General features: G+C 32.4%; 1 protein-coding gene across 1 annotated transcript; it reads right to left on the bottom strand.

The window, feature by feature from the left end:
* Positions 1 to 2,984: 2,984 nt before the first annotated feature.
* Positions 2,985 to 4,869, bottom strand: LOC130982356 (protein DETOXIFICATION 49-like). Its single transcript, XM_057906330.1, has one exon. The coding sequence runs from the start codon at positions 4,796 to 4,798 to the stop codon at positions 3,194 to 3,196; it is 1,605 nt and encodes a 534-aa protein (XP_057762313.1). The 5' UTR covers positions 4,799 to 4,869; the 3' UTR covers positions 2,985 to 3,193.
* Between the last annotated feature and the right edge of the window lie 17,063 nt (positions 4,870 to 21,932).

Raw genomic sequence — 21,932 nt, forward strand, 5'->3', positions numbered from 1 at the left:
TATGATGTTTTGGGTTGTGATAGTATGTTATGCACAATGTGCTTTAGCACAAACAACACTTGTTCCATATTCCGGAATTAGTTATGTTAAATTAATGAAGTTTTTGGTTTAGTTCATGTTATGATTTATCTCTTTCTGGTTTAGTTGAACACAATTTTAGCAGAATAAGTGCAGCATCAAGAGTTGAACTCATGTCAAATTAGTGTTTCATTTCATTTCATTCCATCTTCATCAAGACATTACATACCACTTAAGAAATTTAAAATTTCATAACATAATCATCATTTCTTGAATATAAATCCCAACAAACTAAAACCTAAACACACACCAAAAGTAACTACAGAAGCCAGCAGCACCATCGTCATCATCATCACGGTCTTAACATCACTCTCCAAGCTTGTCATCCTCCAACTTAAATCATGCAAAACTTCTAGTGGAATGGGTGTTGCACAAACTTGTTCTTCACATCCATCAGCCCAACAAAAAAAAATTACAATGAATTTCATCCTGCAAAGTAAAAAATGCAGGTGAATCCAAACTCAAACTCAAACCATCTTAACATTTTCTTCACAGCCATAACCTTACCTCATAGTTCGGACAACCATAAAATGGTCTACCAGAATTTTCTGCCGTTGTTGAGTACTTCATCACTGTTCGAAGCCCGCAATTACAGAAAACAACGTTCTTACCTTCCCTATTGCGCATTCCTTTGTTGCCATAATGTCTGCCTGCAGAGTTGTTCCTACTTGAGCTACTTTGACTTCTCTCGCCACCACCCATCATCACTCACACAAACAAAAAATCAATTTGGGTTTTAGGGCGAAGAAGAGAGGTCGAAGAAGAGAAGGAGAGTCGAAGAACAGAAGAACATAGCATACAGTTTGAAGAAGGGAAGATAATTAGGGTTTTATAATTGAAATGGACTAATTTGGGTAATATTAGGCAATTCCAGATACCAATTTGAATCAAATTCAACCTTGGCATACATCAGCATACAGCTGGAATGCCCACATGGCAGTTAACGTTCCACATCAGCAACGTTTAGACGGCACTTCTGCGAGGGACTAACGAAGACGCACGTTTCTGAATTTAAGGGATTTAGTTGGTCATTTATAAAAAGGAAAAGTATAGGTGAACAATGAAAATATTAAACAATGTAAACAATAGATATATCGGATGTTCATTTTACTAGTGTATGGATGGTTATTTTAATATTAAAATTTAGAGAATTAATTTGAAGGTATAGTGTGTTTTTATTTGATTGGTGGTTGTTCATATTGTTCAACAAAGTCGTTGTCCCCCTAGCATTCCCCTTATAAAAATTAAGGACTAAATTGAATACCAATTTAAAATTCAGAGACTATTTTAGACATTTACTCTTATTATCTTTGTCGGATAAGTATTCCCTTTATAAATATTCTTGTTTTGTTGTAATGGGGAATATCCTCAAATCTAAGTGTAACAAGTAATAAATTGCACTGTTAGTTATAATAAAATAGTGTCAAATGGAATACTGTCATACTGTTAACAAGGACGGCGAGTACCACTGTCTTTTCAAAGGAAAACAATTCTTCCGGTGGCTTTTTGTCAGCCGCTAATTTTGTCTATTTATACCGCCAACCAATCTTATATATTATCTTATTCTATATAAGAAATTACAAAATTAATTTTTATTCTAACAAATAATTTCAACACCAAGATCTTGCTGTTACTTGGACCTGCCAGTTTATACACATTATCTAATGACTCAAAATTGTCACAATTAATCAAATTATATATGCCCATCAACTTGATATTACTTAGATTATACTTTACACGTTAACTGATAACAGTTTTCAAACCTCAAATTAAACATGGTTTAGGTTTCACAGCTAATTTTCAACCTTATTAATCTCCGGTCTAAATTTAAATTCCCTTTGTGCGAAACGTAATATATCTTTATTATGCATGGCGGAGGCTGCTTATTCTTCCTTAGCTTGCTCAATTTTTCTAATTTAGGTAGAAATGAAACATATGTCATTGAATTAACACACTAGCCATGATAAAGACCTTGTAAAGGGATATAATATGTTGTTGACCTTGTACTTCATTGGTTGTTATGCTAAAAGGAATATTCAATGAGTAATAACTTGTAAGTATCTCTTAATCCAAGTTTTTGTATCAAAAAGTAAAGTAATGAAGTATGATATTTTAAGCAGTCATAGATTGAGAGTTACTTAACCGAACAAATTCAAAAGCCGTTTCAACTTTCAATTACCAAGATTAGACTAAGGAAGTTTCAACTGAATGCCTAACCTGGAGAATTTTTTTAAAAATTAATTGATAGATGTTCGCATACCAATACCAATACCATTGTATTGTAGCTAGTAGCAAGTAGCTAGCTCATGCGGCTTTCTCTCATTAAGAAACATTCCTCAGTTGAAAAAGGAAGAAACATCGTAGAGGCCACTAAAGTTGATCAAAACATGGAACATTCTAAACTAGGTCAAATTCTACGTGTGGAACTGGAAATTCTGGAATAAAATAAAATAAAATAAAAGGCATATATCCACCTGAAGAAGAATAATCAAAGCACGCGACTTGTCAATTTTTCGTTGCGAAACAACCGACACACAAGACTCCAGCTTGCATTGCCTACTTCACAAATCACAACGCGCAATCCTACTGCCCACCAACCCATCTTATCCCCACGCCCCAAACACCCTCTTACCCATGTTTTCTCTCCTTTTTCTCTCTTCTAATTAGCTTTGCTCATTTTTTAAATCGGTGAAGACTTATATATGTTATCTTGGTATAAAATTGATAATTAAAAATGATTAAATAATTTAGTATATTTAATTAATTATTATTTAAATTATTTAATAATTTTTAATTATTAATTTCGTATGATAGGTGACTTTTGACCTTCTTAATTTTATGCATATTTTTTTTCTTTTTGTTTAGTGTATATTATCTATACACATGGAATCGATTCTTATCAACTGTTATAAGAAAAATAATTAATAAATAATTCCCATTCAAATTCAATTCTCCTAAATTTACAAGTAAGAATAATTGGATAAACCTATAGAAATAAATGAATATATATCTTTTGAATCTTCCAATCTATCTGATATATTTAGATTAAACTATATATTACTTAAAAAATTCCCTTAGTCAGCTAGGTTCTATTGAATGTACCAAAAAAATGTTATCAAACTAAAGAATCAGAGAATTGTTTTGACGAAATCAGAGAGCATTTGCAATGTTCTTGTTCATCATCCTCTGCGAAATTTGGTTGCGCCACATCCTGAGAAGAAGTAAGATCCTTTGCTCTAAGTGCTTGAGCTTCCCAATTGGTTAGAACCAAAACAAACATCATAGTCACCATACATGAACCCTGAGCACCCAATAGGCCAAGCCACAATCCTTTAAAGTCAAAACCACCATAGAAGCTTAACCAAACCGCAATGGGCATTCCCACAAGGTAGAAGCAACCTAAGTTTATGTTGGCTCCCAGTTTTGGTCTTGCCGTTCCCCTCAGAACACCGCAAACCGTCGTTTGAGGACAGTTTCCGAGCTCGCACAGCCCTATGATCGGCAACACCATTGACGTTAGAGCAATGATCTGTGAATCCTTTGTGAACATCGAAGCCCACACGTTCCTCACCGAAATTGCAAACACCAATGCGGAGAATCCCAATAAGAAGCTGAAACAGAGTCCCACAATTGCTGCAAGCTTCGCTCTCTTGGGATTCCCTGCACCAAGTTCGTTTCCAACTCTTGTAGACACGCCGAAGCTCAACGAAGATGGGAAAATGTATATCAATGCAGTTGTTTGGATCAAAACCCCCATTGACGCAACGGTTGCTTGAGGATTGATCAACAAGCCGCAGAGTAAGATCATAATCTCGTACCACCACCATTCCAAGCACACAGAGACGCAGCTCGGAATCGCGAGACTCAGTAGTTGCTTCCATCCCTTGAAGCATTCAGAAGAAACACCGCTCCATGTCTTGGTGTGAATCCCTGAGACCCATATGTAGATAATCAGAGACGCCACGAGGTTGAAGTTCGTCCAAACAGCGCCTAACGCGATTCCTCTGATTCCAAGGCCAAGAACAGAGACTAGTAGGTAGTTGATTGGGACGTGGAGAAGAATCGAAAGAAGCGCGGTGTATGTAAGAGGGAGAGTTATGGATTGGGTTCTGAGATAGATTCTGAGGGGATGGAGCAGCGATTGCGCAAGGAGATCGGGAAGAGAGAAGAGAATGAAGGATTGAGCTTCGGTGGCTATGTCGTGTTGCTGGCCACAAAAGAGGAGAATCTTTTTCATGTTAAGCCAAAGAGCGGCAATGAAGGTTGAAGTGAGGAGGAGGAGAAGCACTGTCCTCTGCATGGTGAGGCCCAAGAGCTTGTACCTTTTGGCGCCAAAAGCCTGGCCGCAGATTGGGTCCATGCCGACGGCGAGGCCGGAGAGAAGAGAGTAGCCGGTGATGTTGGCGAATCCAATGGCTAGAGAGCCTCCGGCCAAGGCAAGGTCGCCGAGGCGGCCGAGGAAGATCATGGAAATGACGGAGCGAGAGTAAAGTAATAGGCCAGTTAGGACCATGGGTAACGATATCTTGGCTATGCACTTTGCTTCTTTGATTGCTTCTGATAAATGATTGGTTGTGTTGTTGTTGTGGGGCTTTTGTGTTGTTGTTGGGGTTTTAGGGATCAAATGAGTAAGCATGTCAGGGGTTTTTCCTTCTTGCCCTTCATTGCATTCACGCATACACATAGTTGTAGCTGTGGAAGATGATGATAACTTGCACATGGCAGAGAGAGAGAGAGAGAGAGAGAGAGAGGTGTTTGTGTTTCTGAGAATCCGCGAGAGTGTTGCAAGCAAGGTTGGGTTTAAAAGGGGAGATAATACTGTTTTCAATTTGGACTTGTTTGCAGCAAATACGACTCGCTATTTCTGCATCAAACCATTTTTAATAAATTAGTCACAAAAAAAATTTTAATTAATAAAAAAATATTATTTACACACTAAAATTAATCATTAAAATTAATATTTATATTAATAACTAATTTTAATATATATTTATTATAATTTTAGTGTAATAAAAAAAATTTTATCATAAAAATAAGTTTATTAAATTTTTTTTAAATAATTTTATACTGTCTGTCAATCACATCATATTTTTTTTAAATAGTACGAAAGTAAGTTAAAAATTTATATTTACACTAAATAAAACTATTTAAATACTCTATTATTATATCTTCTAACAATGATAAAATTAATCTAAGAACAATTTAGACATATTATAAGTTATAAAAAAATGTTGTAAATAAATGATAAAAATGATAGAATTTATCAATATTTATATATTTAAATTTAATAGATATACAAATTACACACTAATCTAGAAATAAGAATTGTAAATATTGTAGGAGTACCTAGAATGCTTTTTTTTTTATTTTCACAGAAAAAGTTTAAGGAAAAGTCTAGGGGGCCAGCAGTTTTATTGAATTTTGGCCAGCATGTAACCAGCATAGGAAGGTGAGCCATTGGATGAAATTTCACACCAATCTCACACCATCAAATCATCATTGATGGCTAGTTGATGGCTAACAATCACAAAAATTGCTGGCCCCCTAGCATTGCTCAAAGTTTAAACATGTAACTATCATAAATTTTTATTTTATTTTCAATTTTAAAAGCGTATTTTTATGACCAACCCACTTTACTACTTGTAGAAAAGAAAAAAAAAATTATTATTTTGAGGTTAAACCGCTCTAATCTTATTTTTATCGTAACAAGTAACATCATTAAACAGAATAAAAGTCAGAGACAAAGTATTAATTTAAAAAATGAGTTAAAAGAGCATTAAATAAATATTTAATTACAGTACTTAAATTGAGAGAGACGATAGCTAGCATGAAGAACGTGTCGGAATTTGTAGCGCATAGGAAGAAGAAAGAAGAGTTGAGGTTAGAAGTTTTTTACTTTTTCAGGAAAGGACCCACAGTCAAAATGGAACCTTGACTTCAGTTTAGGATTTTTTCTAGCCAGGATTATTCAGTTCAATGCTATGTCGGCAATTAATATCATTTAAGTTCATTTTGTGTGTTTTTCGATATATTTAATTTGATTTTGACAACACCCTACCTTACAGTTTTGTGTACATTAAGGTCTTTGTAGTTTCAAATTAAATGTGTTTGCAGTTGAAATATAAAACATGGGTTAAGTTACTATGGCTAACATTAATTTGGAGCCATACAAATTAAATTTTTCCCATACAAAATGAGATGTACTCTTTTATGTCGGCCAAACCAAATTTTATCATATCTTATGCAAAACTTATTATAGTTCACCCATTTGCATAGAGTAGAAGGTGATTTATTCAATTAGTAAATAAGCCGTAAAAAAATTTCTTAACACCCCTAAATTGCATTATGCTGTAGATTTTATTTTTATATCGTTTATATTTTGCTATCTCAACTGACTGCATTAATTGAAATTTTTTATTTGTTTTTGTTCATAAAAATGTTTCTAGTTAGTAATTACATTTTCTTTTAAGAAAATATACTACATTGATTATTACTTTGATGTTTTAATTTTTATTTTATTGCCTTTTATGTATTTTAAGCGAGAGACAACAACAGTGAATAAAAACACGCTTGAGACAGCAATGAATAAATCCTAAGGTCACCCATCAAAAATGACATGAGCAATACTTGAATGGAATAGAAGATTCTGGCCGTAATATGTAAGTTCATACTAGCACTACTCTCCTATACTGGAAGAACTAGACACATTTGTCTTTTATCATTACGGTTCAATTCATTTTCAGAAATCTTCCAGAAATATTTTTTTAAATAAATTTATTTTTCTTTTCATACATAATTATATTAATAAGTATATACAAATTTTAATAAGACTCAAATAAACCTATATGTAAACACCCACTCCCATATAAACAGTTAAACACACATAATAAAAATAAAAGAATATATACATGTTCTAAAACAAATAGGTATGGCTGGTTTTTGTTCATTATAACATGTATTATACATGGATAAATAAGTTTACAGGGGATCAAACGGCTTATGTCACATTTTTTTTTTTTTTGGTCTAATGGCTAGAAATTTGACATATAAATTAGGTCGACAAATAAAGCATATGCATGTGCTTCAAATATTTTAAAATATCTTTAAAAGAAATTACTTATTATTAAGTCTTGAACAATAATAATAAACTAAATCAATTTGATAAAGAAAAATATTAGCGAAAGCTTGCAATCCAATAATAATATTCATAGTAGATAAGATTAAAAAATATATACAATGCTAGCTACACGAATCAAGTCGGCATGTCTATATAGACTGACTTGAGAAACTTTAAAAAAAAAGGGTTTTACTGTCAAATATAAATGTTAAAATTTCAATTCTCCTTGTTATTCGTTCTCACAGTCATACATCTTTGTCATTAGCCTATAATTTTCTTTTGCTCTTTTAGAAGTCATCTTACTAGACTTTTGTTCATACACTGGCCCAACACTAAGGCCCAGATCCAAATACACCAAAAGGCCAAATCCAAAGATTAGCCTTTGTTATTCACCGACCTCCTCAAAAGAGGTCGGACTCAACACAGACTTCTTTCCAAAGAAGTCGGGTTCAAGAGATAGCTGGCAGATAACGCTTATTCAAATAAGTAACTGCCCCTAAAATCTCTCTAACCACTTCTAGAAGCCATATCCCAACAATCCCTAGATAAAGGGACGGTTATCCACCTAAAAAGGTGGCACTACTCCAACGGTGGTTATTAGATCACCACTATAAATACCCTGACACCCCTCAGGTATCTCTAAGTTCCAATACATTCTAAACCTGCTTTACCCCATGCTGACTTAGGCATCGGAGTGTCTTTGCAGGTACCACCCCCCATCTCTTGGAACACACAACTCGGAGGCGGCTCCCAGACGTAAACCAAGTCGGAGACCACACTCCTCCAGCGCTTGGGCCTCAAACAAGTCCAACCACCGTCCGGTTCTAGGTAAGCCCCGGAACATTGGCACCGTTGCCGGGGACCCGGAGCTCAATCCTTGATAATGGCGGATGATCAACAAGATGGTCGGACAACCTCTCGACATGAATAAGATGAAAGCATGTTAAAAAGAAGCTGGAGTACAGCTTCTATGGATACCAGAAATCCCGTAAAAACTTCTCCCAATGGGCAGAGGATATCAAATAGGGATGACGATTCTACTTCTACAGTTAAATTGGATTAAAAGAGAAGAAAACACCGTCCCAAGGCCATTGTAGAAGGCAAACCAAAGACGAACTCGAAAGCCAATTGAATAAAAGAATTTTCAATTCAGAAAATTCAATTGGCAAAAGAAGTTACGTGAAAAAAAAAAAAAAAGACGAACTTGAAAGCCAATTGAATAAAAGAATTTTCAATTCAGAAAATTCAATTGGCAAAAGAAGTTATGTGAAAAAAAAAAAAGACGAACTTGAAAGCCAATTGAATAAAAGAATTTTCAATTCAGAAAATTCAATTGGCAAAAGAAGTTACGTGAAAAAAAAAAAGACGAACTTGAAAGCCAATTGAATAAAAGAATTTTCAATTCAGAAAATTCAATTGGCAAAAGAAGTTACTTGAAAAAAAAATGAACTCGAAAGCCAATTGAATAAAAGAATTTTCAACTCAGAAAATTCAACTGGCAAAAGAAGTTACGTGAAGAAAAAAAAAAAAGAGGAAAAGGGAACGTGACTAATCCCAACCTCTTCGTGAAATAGGATGGACAATGACATCTGTGCCGACTTACAATCTCGGAAAAGTCCATGATACCCACTCATGGAATGGAGCAGTTGCATGTTCCAAATTCACAGGTTTTATAAATAAATAAAATATCCCATATTAGTCAGTAATTGAAGAAAGAAGGGAAAACGTTGTTGATAAAAACAATGAAACCTTTCTTTTCAACTTATGCCAAAAAGTGCAGCATCAATCCATTTGAATGCAACCCAATCCGACAATGAAGTGATGAATCCAGTTCTTTCTTCATTAGATTCACATATCAATTACAACAGAGCAGTGAATAACACGAAAAATTCACATGGTACATCTTTCGTTGGTTGCTCACAAATTACATCACTGCCAATGAATATGGAAAGAAATATTCCTGCGGTAGAATTTGATGTTGTTTGCACACCAATAAAGATGGATGTCTTCCAGGAAGAAAACTGGAATCTGATCCAAAGAAAAAAGAAAGTCGGAGCGACAAAGGCCCAGTCTTCATTGGAGGGAATGATGGTCAGACTTTTCTTCAAAGGTCGGATGAGTTGGGAGCTCACCAAAGAAAATCCGACCTCTTTTAGAGAGCTCACGAATAAAAGTCCGACCTCTTTTAAAGGTCAGACTTTACAATAAAGTCGGATGAGTTGGGAGCCCACCAAAGAAAATCCGACCTCTTTTAGAGAGCTCACGAATAAAAGTCCGACCTCTTTTAAAGGTCAGACTTTACAATAAAGTCGGATGAGATGGGAGCCCACCAAAGAAAATCCGACCTCTTTTAGAGAGCTCACGAATAAAAGTCCGACCTCTTTTAAAGGTCAGACTTTACAATAAAGTCGGATGAGATGGGAGCCCACCAAGAAAAATCCGACCTCTTTTAGAGAGCTCGTGAAGAAAAGTCCGACCTCTTTTAAAGGTCAGACTTTACAATAAGGTCGGATGAGTTGGGAGCTCACAAAGAAGTCCGACCTCTTTTAGATCCGACAAAGAAAAAATCCGACCTCGTTTTTTGAGTCTGTAAAAAATCCGACCTCTTTCACGATCAACTCTACAATGAGGTCAAAAAACTCGAAGAATATCAGAAAGAGATTCCGACTTCTTTTAAAGATCAGAGTCTACAATGAGGTCAAAAACCTCCAAGCTTAGAAAGAAAGCCCGACCTCTTTCCAAGCTTAGAAAGAAGAATCCGACCTCTTCTAAAGATCCAAGCTTATGAAGATAATTTGACCTCCTCTGAGGATTCAAGTCTACAAATAAAAATCCGACTTCCTTTAAGAGCTTACAAAGAAAAGTCCGACTTCTTTCTTAAAACCAAAATCGGACGAAGAAAGGCCAACACCAAAAAAAAAGATCCCGACAAAGTCACTTAAGACTTGAAAAAGAACTACTACAACATACTCGACTTACTCGAAAACAATCTACCTAGATTGTGCCATGTTTACAACAAAAGGGATACTACAGCTAGAAAGTGCACCTTACTCCTTAATGCACACTTTTTCTGACTTGAAGTGATGAGATCCAAAGTGGCATAAGAAGTTATAAATGCAAATCGTGGTCCGACCCCATTAAGCCACTTGTACTAAATCAAACTGGCAAGGGGCAAAGCCTAAAACGAATTGCACAAATAACTTAAGGGCAACGTGATCATAATCAAACATCAACACGAAGAGGATGTAAACCCGACGTCACAACAATTTGTTTAAAACAAATTGAGAAAGGATGGCGATTTATAAGGATGCCTCCTCAAGCCAAGAGATAAGTATCCAACCTTGCTAAGTTGACACAACAAGTATAAAACAAGTTATCCGACCTCCCAAAAAGAGAGTCCAAAATAACTTGTAAAAGTCACATAGCAACAAATAGTAAGATTCAAAGAATGGCATGACTGAATACTCGAGTCCGACTTTATGAAGCTCGACCTCGAGTAGGGGCACTGGCTTATCATGAAAGCTAAGTCCAAAATTATTAAAAACTAAAGGCAACATTCTACAATGATGCTAGAGCACGAAAGAAGAACGTGGCCCCCTTCCAGAAACCTGAGAGCAAACTCAGATAAGGAAAGAGCTCTTGAGACAAAGGATGGCTACGAGATTCGCCGCAAAAGACCTCATCTTGATAAGAAAAAATATCAGGCTACTGAGTTCGGGCGAATGAAAGCTGACAACAAAAAGGATAGGACCCTACAAGATTACTGAGATCTTAGGAAAAGGTTATTACAAGGTGACTGACTTAAACAGCACCGAGCTACCAAGGTCGTGGCATGAAAAGGTACTAAAAACGAACTCTACTCCCTGATGTACTCTTTTTCCAACTTCATGATTTTTTCCCAAAAATTAAAGGATTTTTTCTGAAGAAGGGTTTTTAACGAGGCATCGTAGTAGAGACTAAGGGATCATAGATAGTAAAAAACCCTTAGTAGCAATAAAAGTACCTTCGCAAATAAATAAAGATCTTTTATCTCTTATAAATTCCTTCTCGTTTTTCTTTCTTTCTACGAAACGCACCGACTTAAGCTCGACAAAGCGTGAAAATCCCATGAACCGACCTAGATGGTCGTCAGGATAAAACGACGAGGTACAAGTCGGTGTAAAGAGGTTATAAAAGTCGATCGTAATAAACTCGGAAATTATCTGACTTACAAGTCAGAAAAACCGAGAAAAAAGGAAACGCATCGCAAAAATAACCTAAATCATAAGAGCTCAATAAATCAAAAATTGAGTGTAAGGAATACCAAAAAGAGATTAGGAAACCTATTGAAAGCACTAAGGCAAAAGGCTGTCCCGAGTTGTTAAAGAAAACTTAAAGAAAGGGACAGTCAGCCAAGTAAAAGGTTTTCCAAAAACAAAGATCAAAAAGGTTTTTTCTAAGATTACTGAAATCTTAGAAAAGGGCTACTACAAAGTGTCTAACTTCGAAGGTGAAAAACTATCCAGGTCGCAACACACCTCCAACATAAGGAGATAAAACAATTCCTTATGAAAATTGATTTTCTACAATTAACACACACCAATTGAAGCTCGATAAACCGCGAAAGTCACGGGCCGATCATATAGAAATCGCCTGGATGAAGCGACGAAGAACCAATTGGTGGAAAGAAGTTACATATGCGAATTGGAAAGAAAACACCTCGAAACAGCTCGGGCCAAACGGGTTGAAAAAGTTGTGTTTAGAACAAGTCGCAAAAGTAACTTAATATGCCCCTTGAGGCATAAATACGATCTAACAACTCGATCCACACGGATAACAAATGGATCGTACAAAATCTCAAGCCCAGAATCTCATCTCTACAAGTTCTAAAAATAAACGACCTAGTCGTATAAAATGGAACACTTTCACAAAAACAAGTTGTTCCAAGAAAACTCGTTCTAGCATTCACAACAACATAAGGATAACTTGGATAAAACGAGTTATGCCAGTCAACCATATTTTCAACGAAATTGTGTCAAGCACAAGTCGTGTCTATCTAAAAGCAAAGCTTTAAAAGTGATTTGTATCAAAATGAATCACTTCAAACGACTCGTATAGAAACGAGTTAAAAAGGAAGGATTGTAAACGTTTTTGAGCAAAATCGAAACGTAAAAACTATCCTCCAAAACAACTTGGATAAAACAAGTTGTATCATACACAAGGACGACAACCTTGTAAAAACTAGAAAGGGGAGGGAATAAGCATATAATCCCTTCACCTAAGGCGCCAATTTATGCTCGACAAAACGCAAAAATCACGAGTTGGCCTTTTCAATGGTCGCTCGGATAAAGCGACGAGGTATAAATTGGTGTCCAATGGTTATAATACGGCTTGATGATTTAAAACAACTCAAGCCCATGAGTTGAACAAAATCGAGTAAGAAAATAACCATATGATCTAAGTAATTTAAATTGCGCAAAACAACTTGATATATAACGAGTTGTGCTTCAAAAAAGTGACTTGTATAAAAAACAAGTCATCTAGAAAACTCAGAATGAATGAGTTCAACAAAAAAAAGGGCTTCATTCGAAAATCCTTTCTGCTTGATTGCTCGAGTCCGACTTCATAAAGCTCGACCTCGAGCAGGGGCATAATGGATAAAGCAACGAAGTCCGATGGTTATAAAGATGATCTGATAGTTTAAAGGGACTCAAAATAAACAATTTGTACTTGAAACAAGTTGTGAAGTCCTAAAAAAACAGCTCGAATTCAAATGAGTTGTATGAAATTAGATCAAGAAATAGCCACGTTTTAATTAAACGATTTGAAATGAAACAAATCGTAAGACCTTAAAACTACTCGCATCGAACGAGCTAGATGATGTTATACTAAAAAATACGAGTTTTGAAATAAACGATTTGTATCAAAACAAGTCGTAAGAAATCAGAATAAGTTTCAGAAAGGTGATTTGTATTAAAACAAGTCATGGATCCTCAAAACAACTCGAATTGAACGAGTTGTATGAAACTAGGACAAGAAATATTCTTTGGTTAAGTAAGATGTGCTAAAACCAATTATACAGAGCCTACAAGCCCGAGTTTAAATACTCGAATCCAACTCTTAAGAAAAAGAGATTGAACTCGAGTAGGGGCACTGTTCATACACTGGCCCAACACTAAGGCCCAGGTCCAAATACACCAAAAGGCCCAATCCAAAGATTGGCCTTTGTTATTCACCGACCTCCTCAAAAGAGGTCGGACTCAACACAGACTTCTTTCCAAAGAAGTCGGGTTCAAGAGATAGTTGGCAGATAACGCTTATTCAAATAAGTAACTGCCCCTAAAATCTCTCTAACCACTTCTAGAAGCCATATCCCAACAATCCCTAGATAAAGGGACGGTTATCCACCTAAAAAGGTGGCACTACTCCAACGGTGGTTATTGGATCACCACTATAAATACCCTGACACCCCTCAGGTATCTCTAAGTTCCAATACATTCTAAACCTGCTTTACCCCATGCTGACTTAGGCATCGGAGTGTCTTTGCAGGTACCACCCCCCATCTCTTGGAACACACAACTCGGAGGCGGCTCCCAGACGTAAACCAAGTCGGAGACCACACTCCTCCAGCGCTTGGGCCTCAAACAAGTCCAACCACCGTCAGGTTCTAGGTAAGCCCCGGAACAACTTTCATTTCTATTATTTTGATAAATATTTTTAAATCATACTCTTATTTTTTTAATTTAGATCCGTCCACCTATCAATTCTTACTAAAAAAATTGGAATAAAGTAATAGTTTTAGCCTGTTTATTTAAACAAAAATAAAAATTTAAGTCATAAAATTTGTGAAAGTTATTTTCATATAAAGTTAATATTTAAAAATTTTTTAAATAATAATTTTATTAGGTAAATTATATAAATAAATCAATTAAATTTTAAATTTATTCGATTACAATTTTTTGAAACAACAAATATTTTTGCAACTTTTTTAATTTTACATAAACGGCTACCATTTTTACTTTACACGTAATTTGTAATTTGCTATAAGATAAGCCACTTACGTAAAAAAAATTGCAAAGAAGAAACCGCTCATTTTTGTAACTGATTATTATTATTATTATCCAAAATCATTTGGATAGGTCAAGGTGGAGTAGTTAGAATTTAGAAATGAATTTTTTTGTACATTATTATTATCTAAATCTCTCAGATAGATCAAATTGAAGTAGTTAAAAAGGTCTTAAATTAATCTGTGATTAAAAAAATTCTAACAAAATATGAAATTTAATAATTAGATTTGTTATTAAAAATTTTTTAAACATTTTTTGACAAAACTAAAAATAGTTATAATATAATTAGCATTTGATAGTTATAATAATAATATGATTATTTATAAAAAATAATTAAACTAAGAATCGAATATTAATTTTAATTTTTTAATAAATTAGACACTATTTTTTAAGTACAATAAATCAATAACAATCACTCTTATTTACTTAAAAAATAGAGAATATAATACTTTTTATTTTAGATAATAATAAGAGTATAATATTCAACTGCTTCTTTTAAAAAAATTTAATTTATTTTTAAAAATTATCTTTGAAAATATTATTTTAAAATTTAATTTATCCAAATAATTTATTCTTACAAAAAATTGTTGTGGTAAAATTTAAAATTTTTATTTTTATTCTAGATCCAACGATAAATATGTATAAAAATATATTTAAATTATTTTTATTACCTTTTAAAAATATTTAAAAAAATTTTAATTTTTATATTTTGTGAATGTAGAAAAAGTTTACTTATAACCAATCATATATATATATATATATATATATATATATATATATATATATATATATATATATATGTAACGGATTATGACAATAATTCACCTTTGGTGGTGGATTTTGACAAGATATATAGGCGGTGATGACCGCTATCTATACTAACCAAGTAGGGCCGTTTAGAGATAAAAATTACTCTGCACTTCTACCTCTATCGACTCGTGGTGGGAGAATTTAAAAGTTAAAAATAATGATAGCATAAAAAGAATATTATACAGAGAAAAAAAAATAATAACTAAAGGAGAGATGATGAGTAGTGGTCAAAGTAAAGCAAAGACGGTGTGAATGAATGACATGGCCATGGAGCAGCCTACGTGTACGACTCTTCTTTGTCTCTTTTCTTCTTTCAACACTGTTACTACTACCGTGTCCATTATGCGCACGGCCACAACTAAACATTATTCAAATCAATCCGGTGAATTATTATTTTTTATTTCTAAACCAAAAGGAGGCTTTGTATGATCCCAACTTCCATTTAGTAATCAGTTGTTTGTTTGTGCAAAAGGGGACTCACTTATTACCCTACTCATTCACACGTGTCTCTCTCTATCTCTTCAATTTTATAATGTACTATCTTATTGGTGGATTCACTAAATAAGGTCACCACCACATTCAAGCAATATTTTATGTTTTCTTTTAAAAATCACAATGCAAAAGCTATTGAAAGCAAACAGAATTTAATAATTTTAATCGATAATTAATTAATATAATATTAAATTATTTTTAATAAATAAATTTTATTAATTTATATATATAAATTGAATTGATTTATATATGTAAATTATTATTAAATAAATATGAATTTAAAATAATAATATTAATTAGTCATATAATATTAGTGATCTCATTATGTTATTTATTTATATATTTTTTCGTTAAAATAAAATAATAATAAAAAATAAAGGAACGTACTAAAATTATTAATTATTAGAATAATGAAATATTTTATATTAGAATAATAAAAACATTTTATAATAATATAATTCATTTATTTATAAATATTAAATATGTATTTTTATATAATGACGCTTGAGGTTAATTTTTTTATATTTTTGCAAAAAAATATTGTATATTGAAAAAGATCATAAAGAGAAAGAAAAAGAGGAGTGCTACACGTACAAGTTATTTGGTTTACAAGTCATACAATTTAGGAAAAATTTAATAAAAAGTACGCTGGTTCATATACGATTTTTATGGCGTGGTTCGCGTTTCTCCTTCTCCTCCTCCTCTTCCTTCTTCTTCTTCCTCCATGAAAACGAGTTTCTTGTCAAATTTGTTCGATCTCCTTGCCTTTTCATTCGTTGTTTTATCTGCGTTTATCATTGGTATTCTTGCTTCGTTTTTTTTCGATTTTCATGGTTTCTGAAATCAAACTTTGAAATCGTTTTGAAGATAATGGAATTTCATAAATACACCCAAACGATTATAAAAATACACCTAACCGATTACAGAAATACACCCAAATGGTTACAGAAATACACTCAAACGGTTACAGGAATTTACCCAAACGATTATAGAAATACATCCAAAGGATTACAAAAATACACCCAAAGGATTTAAAAAATACACCCAAAATTCGTTGAAGTACACCTTATGCATAATTCAGAACTCTTCTTCTTTTTCCTCCTCATCTTTTGCTACTTCTTCTTCTTCATGTTCTTATTTCATATTCTCATAATTCTTTTTTGGAAGAAAAAATCAAACAAAGAAAAAAAATACATAATGTTGCAAAATCAAAAGAAGAATGAGGAGAAATACAACGATGAAGATGAAATACTTCAAAAAAGAAGAAGAAGAAAGAAGGAGAAGGAGAAGGAGAAGGAGAAGGAGAAGAAAAAGAGGAGGAATAGAGAAAGAAAAAGAAGAAGAAATAAATGACTTGTATAACTTGTATGAGAAATCGCTTGTATGTGAAGAATTCCTCAAAGAAAAATATAAATAAACAACTCCTAACCAGTATAATTATAATTAATAATAATTAATTTTGTATTTTTTTAAAATAAAATTTAAATAATTACTAATTAATGATAATTAATTAGTATGGAGTGCAGTTCAAAATGTTTGTTGGCTTATTGTTGGTTAGACTCTTTTTAGTTACCTAGCAGAATTAGAGAAAGTATAGATAAACAATGTAAATGTTGAACAACGGTTTAAAAAAAAGATTAAATCAATTATGAAAAAGTATAGGTAGACAATAAAAATATTAAATAATGTGAATAATAGATATATTGGATGTTCATTTTATTAGATGTACAGATGGTTATTTTAATATTAAAATTTAGATGGTTAATTTGGAGATGTGTATTTTTATTTGATTGATAGATATTCATGTTGTTCAAGATGGTCATTGTTTATCTAACACTCCCCATTAATTATTAAAATCAGATTCTCAATTTATTAAAATAATTAATTTTTGAATTTAAATTACAATCCCGCTACGTTACCAACAACATTTCTGCCAACATCTGCCAACTCTTATTTATAATTGTGTTTAATAGAAGTGGCTTTGTGGATGTGTCTAATAAAAATGTCTTTTTTATGGATGTGTTTAATAGAAGTATCTTTATAGATATATTTTTTAGATGTGTCTCTTTATATATGTGTTTAAAATATAATAATTAATCATTGTTGGCAATAAGTTGGCAGATAATATGTTGGTACCCTATACTTTTCCTTTAAATTATTAGGGTTAGGCAACATAACCTCCTCTTAATATACCGTCACATCACGTTTCCATATCATCTCAACTCTCCTTTCCCTTCTCTACTCACATCATTGTTCATCCCGACAGTCTTTCCCTTTGCCGCTTAGCCCGACATGCCTCTACCTCCGCCGGTAACCTCGACGTGTCTCTCCCTCCAACGCTCAGTCCAACACGGCTCCCACCCACTCGTCCATCCAATGTTGTTGCTGTTTTCGCGCCACTCTTCTTTAGCTGCATTGTTGCAGTGTCGCGCCACCGGTATGTCGTTCCGAGGCGCCGTAATTTCCGGTAAAAACCGCTGGAGAGTGAATCATTGATGGAGCCATCAATCCGTTCATCCTGTCGCGCACATTTCCCATGGGCCACTGCAGCCATCTCGCGTTCCACGGGCGCTGTTACTGTCTCGTCGCTATCTTCCCTCTGCTTCCGTGGTTCTCCTCCCCCTCTCTTTTTCCTCTTCTTCTTTCCTTTTTTCGGATGTGATTTACATTAAGAACAAACATCCTATTTGCAGGAAAAATAAGCATCTAGATTGGATTTAAATAGATACAATAAAATTTGTTGAATGTTTATTTTATTAGGTATGTGGATGATATTTTAAAGTGAATGTTTATTTAATTTGGATTGGATTTAAGTAAATACAATGAAATTTGTTGGATGTTTATTTTACTAAGTATGTGGATAGTTATGTTCATTCTAAATCAACGTTTTTGATAGAGAAAAAATTTGATGGCATTGAAGCTAACTAGTAAGAAAAGATTTGACGGTGTAATAAGAATTTGGGAAGAGAGTATGCTGCGTTAAAAGAGTTAGAATGTGGATGGTTGAAATATAAAAGTTGAAAGTAAGAGATTTTTGGGAGCATAATTTGTGATGGACTATTTTTTTTGTTTTTCTATAATGAGCTAAGAGTGTAAATCTTTGCTCACGACTTTAAAAATATTGTTAGTTACCTGTACTTTTCCTTATTCAAATATTAGTTGTCTACCTAGCGCAACCAATATAACTAAATGTCATTACTGTATGCAAATTACGTATTTGTGTTTATTTAACCATCTGATAAATATAAAGATAAAAAAATCAACTTTATCAAATATTAATAAAGGAGATGTCTAAATGGAAGATCGACTTTTGCATGTTCAAAGCATCATCGTTCGTTTCGGGTCGCCTTCAAACATATCATTATTGTTGAATAATCCATGATGCTAATGCTATTATGCTAATGGACCCTTTTTTTTTCTTTTTGTTTGACGAGTGGACTTGGTCGCTTAATTTGGGTTATTATCTACGCTTTCCTTTAATTTCGTGTTCTGTGGAATGGTTCAATGGGCACATGCAGTAGTGGCGCTGGAAATGATTCAGCATAGTGTATGTATATGTTCCGTTTGCACTAAGCCAATTGGTGTATTTGTAAAAATTTCATGGATATATTATATATACTTGCATAATAATACTCAAAAAAAAAAAAAAAACAACACTTGAATGCCCTCATATTCGTTTATGCTCAAAATATAATTATTATTATTATTACTTGGGTTCAATTCAGTTTCTTAATCAATTAAGTAACTAAGGAATATACTAGATAAGTAACTTTAATTTGTCAAAATGAGTTACATGGAAGAACACGCGTTTGTCTTTTAGAGTAGTGTACGTTATTTAGCATCAAAATTTGACGCATAGACTAATTAGGCAACTTGACTAGTCAAAGTTATATTATTAATGTAAGCAGCATGGCAAGTTTGGCAACGGTAGTGGTAAATATTGGTGATGGCTTCTTAAAATAAAATGGGGAAGAGGGCCTAAACTGCTCCATTCCTATTAATTGTATGGTGGCTCTGTGACCTCTAGCTTCCATTAAACTACTTTTGCTGATTCAATAGAAAGTGTTATTGTGAAAATAAAAATTAATTTCTTTTAGATCATGCCATACATTTTATTTAAAAAGGTAAAATGTGTAATATTAGATGAGAAATGTTAAAATGTCATTAGAAATTATTATTTTTGGCCTTCAGTTAATTATCAATATTTAATAATGAGATAAAAAAATGTTGTTAAATTACTAAACTTAAAAAAACTACACTAAAAAAATTGAGTAGATGATTGAGTGAAAAATCAATAAATTCTAATATCCCTAGCATTATTGATATTATATTATCAATGAAAATAGTCTGAATGTATAGTTTGAATTTAATTGCATAATTGTGTTTGTTGACGATAGTATCAAATTTGCTCCACATACATTTCGTATAAGTTGATATTTTGTTATTTTATTTTATTTAAATAAAAGAGTGTATGTAGCTTTTGTCGCTTTGTGGTTGACTGAGTATAATGCAACTATCTCATCATCAGTGATAGTGAGTAGTGATTTTTAATTTGAAGGACGAAGAATGTATATATGTCATTGACTTTGTTTTATTTTTTGAGTGTGTGGAGGTTTCTGGCTTTCGGGTTGCACTATATACGAATGTGGGAGTGGACCATTACATGATTTAACAGAACTCTTACCTGGTCAAACTAAAAAAAAACACTCTCGATCCATTGAGAATATAATCCAACTCCAAATTAAAGTTGGTAGGGAACGAAAAAGGACAATTATTCTCTAGAAACCTTGTAGTTCACTCCTTCATTTGGTTGTCCCAAAAGTGGTCTTGTCAACATGTATGTGATCAGCTGAAATTAATGTGTGCCTAATTAGCCTATGATGACCGTTGTTATCGTTGCTTCTCTCATTGCTGAAGTAACCGTCTCACGTTTCTTCGCTACAAGCTAGGAGAAGAACATTCAATGCAAATTTGCATTTGAATCATTTAATTTGTGACACCATAATTAAACATCTCTATAGCCACTCACGATGATTCTCACCAATATTATATATGTTCATGGAGAGTATAATAAGAAATAAAATTAAAACTTGAAATGAAAGATAAGAAAGCCTCTATGTTTTAAAATAATATATCAAAATATTAATAATAAAACAATGTGGTTAACAAATATTATCAGTTTTTGACCCGCACTTGGCCAACAATAATTTGCACGTTTATTTATAGATATTTTGCACGTAAAAATTAAAACATATAATTTATACTTATATTTATTAGAATTTTACATGAATCAATATAATTTGCATTCAAAATTTTTAAAATTTACACATATAAATTAATAAAATTTATTTATTAAAAATAATTAAATATTTATAATGACTAAATAATAATAAAAAATACTAAAAATTATTGATTTTCAATAGTTTTTCTTAATAATATATAGAAAAAATTTTAATGTTTTTAGTAGAAAAAAATAGGTAAAAAAATATTGAACTTTTGAGATCTAATTGGGATCTATAATGAAAAATAATACTGCCCTTTGTAAGAAAATTCTAAAAGTCAGATAAATGTATTCTTGATATCATTTAATTAACATATATTGGTTGGGCCAGACCAAAAAGAAGAATTATTCTCACTGTTTTTATTAGTTTGGTCAAACCTCAGAAGACTTTAGACTTAATCAAAATCAACCAACAACAAGAAGTCACATTCCACTACTGTTCCACTAAGATGGCGCAGGCCGCGCTCTGTTAACGATTACATATAAACATTTAATTGTTTTTCTGTTTTTGTTACTTTGTTTTATGGAATTTTAAATTAAAGTTCAATTAAAAAATTAATTATTTTTTATTTAATATTGATTAATTTTTTAAATTATTATTTTATTATATATTTTAAATTTTTAATCTTAAATGTTAAATTTTAACTTTAAATTCTAATTAAATTATCTAAAAAATAGGATAAAAATAATTTTTCAATTAAAAAATTGTTAATGTTAATCATTTAAAAGTTGATGTTTAATATTTAAACTATTGATAAATTTATTCTAAAATTATAAAAAAAACCATCTATATATATTGAAAAAATAACTAGTTGAAATTCTTTTACAAAAACAAAATCATAAACTTATTAAAAGTTCATTAAACTATAATAGTCACCTAGAAGAGAAAAAATTATTTGACTAACATTGAGTCTAAGAATACATATTGAAGTTATTATCAAATTTTTAAAATATTTTATTTTAATAAATACACAATAAATAAGTTAAAATTTTAAATTTTATATATTTTTTAAAAAAATATAATTAGTAATCTTGTTAACCAACTTTCTTAGTAGATGTATTTTTCCAACTGAATTGTTGTGAAATTATCTATTTAAATTTTTCTATT

This window comes from Arachis stenosperma, chromosome 5 (assembly GCF_014773155.1).
Source record: "Arachis stenosperma cultivar V10309 chromosome 5, arast.V10309.gnm1.PFL2, whole genome shotgun sequence".
Classification (NCBI taxonomy): domain Eukaryota; kingdom Viridiplantae; phylum Streptophyta; class Magnoliopsida; order Fabales; family Fabaceae; genus Arachis; species Arachis stenosperma.

Excerpts from the sequence above, each read along its gene's own strand:
- LOC130982356 (XM_057906330.1), bottom strand. The coding sequence starts at position 4,798 with ATGTGCAAGTTATCATCATCTTCCACAGCTACAACTATGTGTATGCGT.